Below are 7,830 nucleotides of genomic sequence, written 5' to 3'. Positions count from 1 at the left end.
ATGCACCAGACGATCTATAAGACTACAAGAAATAGGAACAGGAGTAGGCTGTTCAGCCCCTTAAGCCTGTCTGCCATTCAACAGAATAATGGCTGGACCGACATTCTTCACATCCACTTTCCTGCAATTTTCCTCATAACCCTTGATTCCCTACTGATCTAAAATCTTTCGATCTCAGTCTAAATATAAACAAGGACTCTGTTCCTAAAGCTCTCTGTGATGAGGTGTTCCACAGATTCACAATCCTCTAAGAGAGGAAATTCCTCCTTATCTTAGTCTGAAATTGACACTCCCGTATTCTGAGACAATGCCTTCTGGTTGTAGATGCTCCCATGATGGGAAACATCCTCTTAGCATTTACTCTGTCAAGCCCCTCATGAATCCCACGTTTCAATGAGATAACTTCTCATTCTTCTAAACTCCAGTGATGACAGTCCCTACTTGTTTTGCCTTTTCTCATAAGACAATCTCTCCATATTAGGGATCATCCAATTGAACTTTCTCTGAACTGCCTCCAATGAAATAACATGTTCTTTACATATGGGGACCAAAATTGCTCACAGTACTCCAGATGCAGTCTCACCAGCATCTTATATAATTGCAGTCAGAATTCCCTACTCTTACATTCTAAGCCCCTTTAAATAAGGGCAGCATTCCATTGTCTTCCTGATTACCTGCTGCACCTGTATGCTAGCTTTCTGTGTTTCCTGCATAAGAACCCCAAGTCCTTTTATGTTACAGCTTTCTGCAGTTTTTCACCATTTAACTAATGTTCTGTTCTTTTGTTCTCCCTTCCCAAATGAACAACTATGTACTTGCTCACATTATACTCTATTTGCCAATTTTTTGACCACTTAGTTAAACTATCTGTATCTCTCTCTGTTTGTATCCTTCTCATAAGTTGCCTTTCCACCTATTTTTGTGTTGTCTGCAAATTTGGCTACAGTACATTCACTTCCTCCCTCCAAGTCATTAAAAGATATTGTAAACAGTTGCAGTCCCAGAACTGATCCCTGTGGAATGCCATTGGTCGCAGGTCGCCAATGTGAAATACAACCCCTTATTGCCACTCACTGTTTCCTGCTCCTTAGCCAATTCTCTATCCATGCCAACACACTACCTCCAACATTGTGGGTGCTTATCTAATGGCTTAACATTTTGTGAGGTACCTTGTCAAATGCCTTCTGGTTCCCCTCTATCCACTCCTGATTGAGATTTCCTTGTAAAACTTTAATAAATTAGTCAGACACGATTTTCCTTTCACGAAACTGTGCTGTTGCTGCTTGCTTAGATTATGGTTTTCCAAATGTTCTGATATTAACTTCCTTAATAATTGATTCCAATACTTTCCCAATAATAGATGTTAGGTCAATCGGTCTATAGTTTCCTGCTTTATGCTTCCTTTCCAGTTTTGATTAGGGATGTCATATTAGCAGTTTGCCACTCATCTGGTACTTCTCCTGAATCTAACAATTTTGGGGAAAATACAACCAATGCATCCACTGTCTCTCTCGTTATCTCTTTTAGGTTTAAAGGTACCTCTTTTAATGATATACCAAAATTATGTATTTTGTAGCATTCTGTACTGTAACATACTGTTTGCAGCCTAAGGAAATCCATCCAATTCTTTGCTCTGTTGATTTTTATGTAGACCTGTTCTTGAACAACATGCGCAGTATCTTGCAACTTATAATATTTTTACTTTCTATCTTTATTGCCCCAGTCAGTTGTCATTCTGCTAATTGCAGACTGTTTATGGAATGGATTTGATTACAAGTTTGGAATTACAGGTTCTACAAGGTGTACAGAATTGCAATTGAACAACAAACCATTCTGGTGAAAACCTGCTGTAAAGGCACCTGAAACTTATGTTAAAAGAAAACGTTTACAAGCTAAGTTGTCAGAAAATTACACAGAAAAGTAATTAATAAAAAACTAATGAGTGGAATTGGTATAATGAGTGAAATAAAAACTTGAAAGCCTAAAATTAAAACTGCATATTTTTTATTAATTTCTTATCATCTCACCAAATCCTGTCATTTTGTCTTTTGGATTTGAACATTAAAACTTCCCTTTTTTATATAAATATGAAAGAAAAAGTTTTAAAGGCACTTAACAAAGGGAAAGTGTCCAAATTACATTAATTCACAGATTAACATTTGTTTTGTTACAATAAATTATTTTCCACAGTTTTCTAAAAAACAAGGTAGAAAAATACACCACCTTTGTAGATCAAACCAAAATAAGATTTGACTTTTCTGTAAGAGCAGAAAACTATTTGCCTCTGTTTGAAGCCAAGTATTACTCAACCCCTGTGTTCCAGTTCTTTCAGGATCCCACCTGGAAACATTTGCTCTTTAAAAGATATTTGCACATTATTTAGAATGGCTCGATGTCCTTCGTTTAATATTCACTGATCTTGGCATCCATCTGATCATATATAGTTTCAATCACAATGCTTTGAAAATGCTTGTGACACTATCATTGTTGCTACCTCCTTCAATCTTCATAATAGTTGGTGAATTTCCATTTTTGGTGACTGTTGACTGGATCACAGGAATTTATTGTCAAGATGTTTCCAAATGGATTTCCTTCCAAACACACAGGAAACTGAGACATCTCCCAAAGAATATGATCCATCTATAAAATAATGTAATATTTAGCATTCTTTTAACAACATAGAAACAAATTCTGTACTATACTATAAGCAAGCAATTTTTGCATTTTTAAACATGATAACCCTCTCCTTTCCTTTCTTAAAGTTCTTACTTCAGTGTTGAATGGGTGGAAATGAAGGAAGCTAAGAGACTAAAGAAATAAAACACTATTTGATATTGATGCTGAACAAACCTTAAACCTCTTTGAAAACTATGACATAGAACAATTAAATATGTTGGTGGGTCATACTTAATGCTTTGGACTTTGGTGAAGGATCATTCAGAATCCATGAAAAGGATGACAACCTTTCTAGCGAACAAGTCGCCTATCTGCATTTATAAAGCCAGAAAACTAATACAGATGACAGAAAAATGGATATTTCATATTGCCATATAATGCTGAAAGTCAGCTGACAACAACTTAAAGTGTAGCTAGAATTCATTTTTGATCATTTTTATTATAAGGACAACATCCAGAAGTACATAAAAGCACTTTAAATGATCCATTTAAAAGTTATTAATAAACATGTGATCTGAAAGGGTGAAATTAATACTGGAGCATTAAGAGGCACTATTTCAGTGATGCTTCCACATTGCTCTATCATCTCCCAGTCCTGCATTTCAAAATGCACACCCTAGCCGTTTAGAGCCTAATGTATTGCTGATTTACAAAAACAAATTTCTTCTGGTAGGGTGGATTAAACTACCTATATGGATTTCAAATTGTGTGTAAAGCTAAAATACATAATTTAACACTATTTGAAAAATGTTATATGAACAGGTCTCACTCTTGAATTCACTATTCCCAGAGATAAAAGAAGGGCAGAATGCAACTATTTATTTAAACAGACTTTCAAAATAATCTGAATGAAAAATACTGAGAATGTTCCCAGTTGAAGGATTCAGCTGGTGAATTAATAATTTTCATGTTCTTTAAGTTCTTTTTGCTGTGACATGTTCTGGAGTAAAAAGATCACACAATAAACAAGATTGTATACTTTCAATTCTGACTGGGATGCGAGGGGGATATTCAGAAGTGGAAAAGCCTGTCTTCAAAGTCAAGTTGGCACTTACCAATGTTGATTCATCTGTAAAGGACCGATGCAGCCACCTTAAATTATTGTTCTTTTTATCACAGGGTTTCATCCCCAACACCTGATTCACATCCAATACAGCAATGCACATATCCATCTGTTTAATTAGTCTTAACCATGAATGACTAAAATGTTGATTCTGTGAAGAAAATAAGTATTTCAAATATTTGGGCAAGAAATATTTCAGCCAATCTTCTTGAATAATATGAAGAATGATTCATCCTGGACATGACAAGACCTTATAAGTAGGTACATTTTAATGAAGGAAGAAAATGGTACTGCTTTGAACAACTTTTCATACTTCCCCACTGAATACCATTCAAAGACGCTTTCTGGTAGTTGAGTTATGCTGGATGCAGTGAAACAGCACTGCCAATTAAACAGCAATGAGGTGAATACACACCTCCAACCAGAAAAAAATGGTGCACTCTTTCTTTTCCCAAAAGAGAGGAAAAAATCATGCTATTTCAACTCCAAAGATGATGTAATGAAAGAAAGATGAACTTTAGTGAAGATCACAGTGAAATAAATCCTAGTGGAATAGGAAAGTGCACGTGTAAATAATGAACAGCTGCCTAACAGTAGAGCCAGAAAAGTAAAAGAATTGTGGGGATTTAATCAGTAGTTCAAGGAAAGTGCACAACGTGAAGCTATTGATAACAAACTTAATGATGCTAGAATACAGCTTTAAAGTATTGATAGAAGTGCCCAGTTATCATTTATTTCACTATCATAATGAAGCAGTGTATGCCTGCATCTGATTCAAAACACAGAATCATACCATTGTTGCTAGAACTGGAGGGAGGGGAAGGTGAACATCTCTGGAAGGCAGCAGGTTAGGTTGTGAACAGTGTACCTATGGAGATGGACACATACTCTAGGGCTTCACTTAAATACCTCCAAATTAGAGATTCCCCCAGAAATACACTGCAGAGGTCATTATGGGACATACTGGCATAAGTAACCATTCAGGCTTTTTCCATTCCAAACTTGTGTTCTTAACATTTTACTGTGGCAATGGTTGTAGTCAGTGGAAACGAAAAATTAGACAGAGCACTGATCTGTGACCGTCCATTTTTTGTCATTGCCAAAAGCCCACTGGCAAATGAAGCACCACTGAAAAAGTGGTCTATTCAATAAACTGAGGGTGTTCTCTTTTTCTTCTAATTCAGTGGTTCTCAATTAAGGATCCCACAAGGACCTTCCACGTTCTCTATTGTGTACGGATAACACGCAGGTACAGGAAACTGCTCAGGCTGCCGTAAACAGGAATACGTCAGTGAGTAGTAATTGGATCCCTGCTTTACTCTCCCTGTATTCATGCATACTTCCTGCAAGTCTAGTGCACTCACTGGACTGTGCTTTCACTATGTTCTGGTCATCATGGGCTTCTGTTCTTTCCCTCAGCTCCTGTTCTCTATGTTATACATTCGTGGGGCTCATGCTCTCCTTGCACCATTGCCAAAGATAGGTACTACACTAAGAAACAGGCACACCCATCTCATCAGTGTCTGTAATATCCATTCTCTTAAAAGGATCATTAAAACACACTTTACATGTTGCACTTACATATGACAATTTAGATTGGGGTGCATGATGATTAATCCATTTGAAAAGAAATCCTTCAACCAAAAATTTGAGGAACACAGCCTCAGGACTCAGAACACATAGGAATGGTAGGCGCCTTTGCCCTCACAAAACATTTGAGAAAATTCAATCACAGGGAGAGACCAGATAAAGATAGAACACAAATAGAAATTGCTGGAGATACTTTGCTTTCTCTCCACATATGCTGCCAAACCTGCTAAGTTAACACTTTGAGTCCAGTGATCTTTCCTTAGAACTGAGAGTAATTAGGAATGCAAGTAGTCTGGTGTTATAACTTCACCAGGTTGATGTCAAACTTATAGGTATGCCTGGTACTGCTCCTGGCATACTGTCCTCTACTCTTCATTAAACTAGGTTTGATTCCCTGGATTGCTTGGGAATGGTAGAGTTGGGGATATGCTGGCCATATGGGTGCAGATTGTGATTAAATACAATTTTTCTGGTGCCCACAAAGCCCCATGTATACACGGTATTGCCTTTCTAGATCTGTTTGTTGTTGCTAGAATCAATTCCAGTCACTATGATAGCAGCGCCACAGAACTTGATGGACGGTATCCTTAATACGAAGGCAGACATCGTCTCCACAGAACTATGCAATGGTCACTCCTACCAAACACTATCTTGGACAGATGTATCTGTTACAGGCAAAATGGCAGGGATGAGACCAAGTATGTTTTTCCCTCTTGCTGGTTCCCTCACCAGTTGCAGCAAGCGCAGTCAAGCAACTATGTCTTTTATGACTTGTCAAGCTCAGTCAGTGGTGCAGCAGCTAAGCTGGACATTAAAGTCACCCACCCAAATTCAGTATCCTTTGCGATATATTGCACCCTCAAAGAGTTGTATGCACGAAAGGAGATGATTCATCAACTTAAGGGGGTGGCAGGTCATAATGAGCGAGAGGTTTCTTTGTTCATGTTTGAACAGATGTTATAAGACTTCTGGATGGGTACATGAATAGGAAAGGTTTGGAGGGATATGAGCCAATTGCTGGCAAACAGGACGAGATCAGTTTAGGATATCTGGTTGACATGGACGAGTTGGTCTGAAAGGTCTGTTTCCATGCTGTAAAACTCTGTGACTCAATGACAGAGGAGGAGATCATTTGCTCAATTAATATGCAATATACTCATTTTATATGCACATTTTTATTTACACATCCTAATCTGGAGTCAACATTCACACTCACCATCAGCCCTGTGGTTTCTCACACCCATTTTTCACAATTGTTGTACAGTGAAAGGTGGGTAAATGTACTCTGATTAACCTTGACTGATTTGCAATAACCCTTTTTAACTCAGGCACATTGCATGGTGAGGTAGACACAGGGGTGAAGTACTCAATTCCAACAGTCATCCCACTAATTGGTGATTTCAACTTTTAAAATTTCTTTCTGAACTTGCTCAGTCTATTCAGTTCTCGTCGCCCTGTTATAGGAAGGATATTATTAAGCTGGGAAAGGCTCAGAAAAGATTCACCAGGATGTTGCTGAGAATACAAGGTTTGAGTTATGAGGAGAGGCTGAATAGGCTACGACTTAATTCACTGCAGCATAGGAGGTTGAGGGGTGACCTTATAGAGGTTTATAAAATTGTGGCGGGTATAAATATAGCGAGCATCTTTTCCCTATAGTGGGGGATTTCAAGATAAGGGGGCAAATTTAAGGTGAGAGGAAAAAGATTTAAAAATGACGTGAGGGGCAACATTTTTTACACAGAGATTGGTTCATGTGTGGAATGAAGTTCCAGAGGAAGTGGTGGATGAGGATACAGTTACAATGTTTAAAAAACATCTGGATAAGTACATTAATAAGAAAGGTTTGGAGGGATATGGGCCAAGCGCAGGCAAGCAGGACTAGTTTAGTTTGGGATTATGGTCGGCATGGGCTGGTTGGACTGAAAGGTCTGTTTCTGTGCTGTATGACTCTATGACTTCATGGAGTCTGGAGTCAATTTTGAGGATTCCCAGTGTAAAATTCTTCCAAACGTGTACCACTGTGCTGCTGCCTCCGGACAATCAGTATTGCTGATGGAACAAAACACACCTAAGATTGGGTTTGGTGATGTCTTGGACATTGTCTCTAAGGTATGAATCTGTGTCAGGCTGCTACTTGACTAGTTGTGGTACAGCTCTCCCAACTTTGGCACAAGTCTTCAAAAGTTAGTAGGCAGACACTTGCAGGATTGACCAGGGCTTTGAGTGCCGTTGTCATTTCTGGAACTGTGATCGATGTTGGGTTCCTTTAATTCCTTTTAGCAGACTTTTTTGGCTTAGAAGCCTGAGAGGTTTGCTAGGCCAATTCAGAGTGAATTTAAGTACCAACCATGGTGAGGTAGACACAGGGGTGAAGTACTCAATTCCAACAGTCATCCCACTAATTGGTGATTTCAATTTTTAAAATTTCTTTTTGAACTTGCTCAGTCTATTCAGTTCTCGTCGCCCTGTTATAGGAAGGATATTATTAAGCTGGGAAA

General features: G+C 38.3%; 1 protein-coding gene across 1 annotated transcript in view; it reads right to left on the bottom strand.

Annotated features, from left to right (window-relative positions):
* Window positions 1-2,079: 2,079 nt before the first annotated feature.
* LOC109912788 (polypeptide N-acetylgalactosaminyltransferase 5) overlaps window positions 2,080-7,830 on the bottom strand; it is a 69,034-nt gene continuing 63,283 nt past the window's right edge. The window contains exons 9-10 of the mRNA XM_048599019.1: window positions 3,732-3,890; window positions 2,080-2,640 (exon numbers count right to left, since the gene is read on the bottom strand). Coding sequence (XP_048454976.1) covers window positions 2,500-2,640; window positions 3,732-3,890 — 300 coding nt within the window. The 3' untranslated portion in view covers window positions 2,080-2,499. The remainder of the gene's footprint in view (window positions 2,641-3,731; window positions 3,891-7,830) is intronic.

This window comes from Rhincodon typus, chromosome 7 (genome assembly GCF_021869965.1).
Source record: "Rhincodon typus isolate 14 chromosome 7, sRhiTyp1.1, whole genome shotgun sequence".
NCBI classification, from domain to species: Eukaryota; Metazoa; Chordata; class Chondrichthyes; order Orectolobiformes; family Rhincodontidae; genus Rhincodon; species Rhincodon typus.
This window is presented reverse-complemented; position numbering and strand designations above follow the sequence as displayed.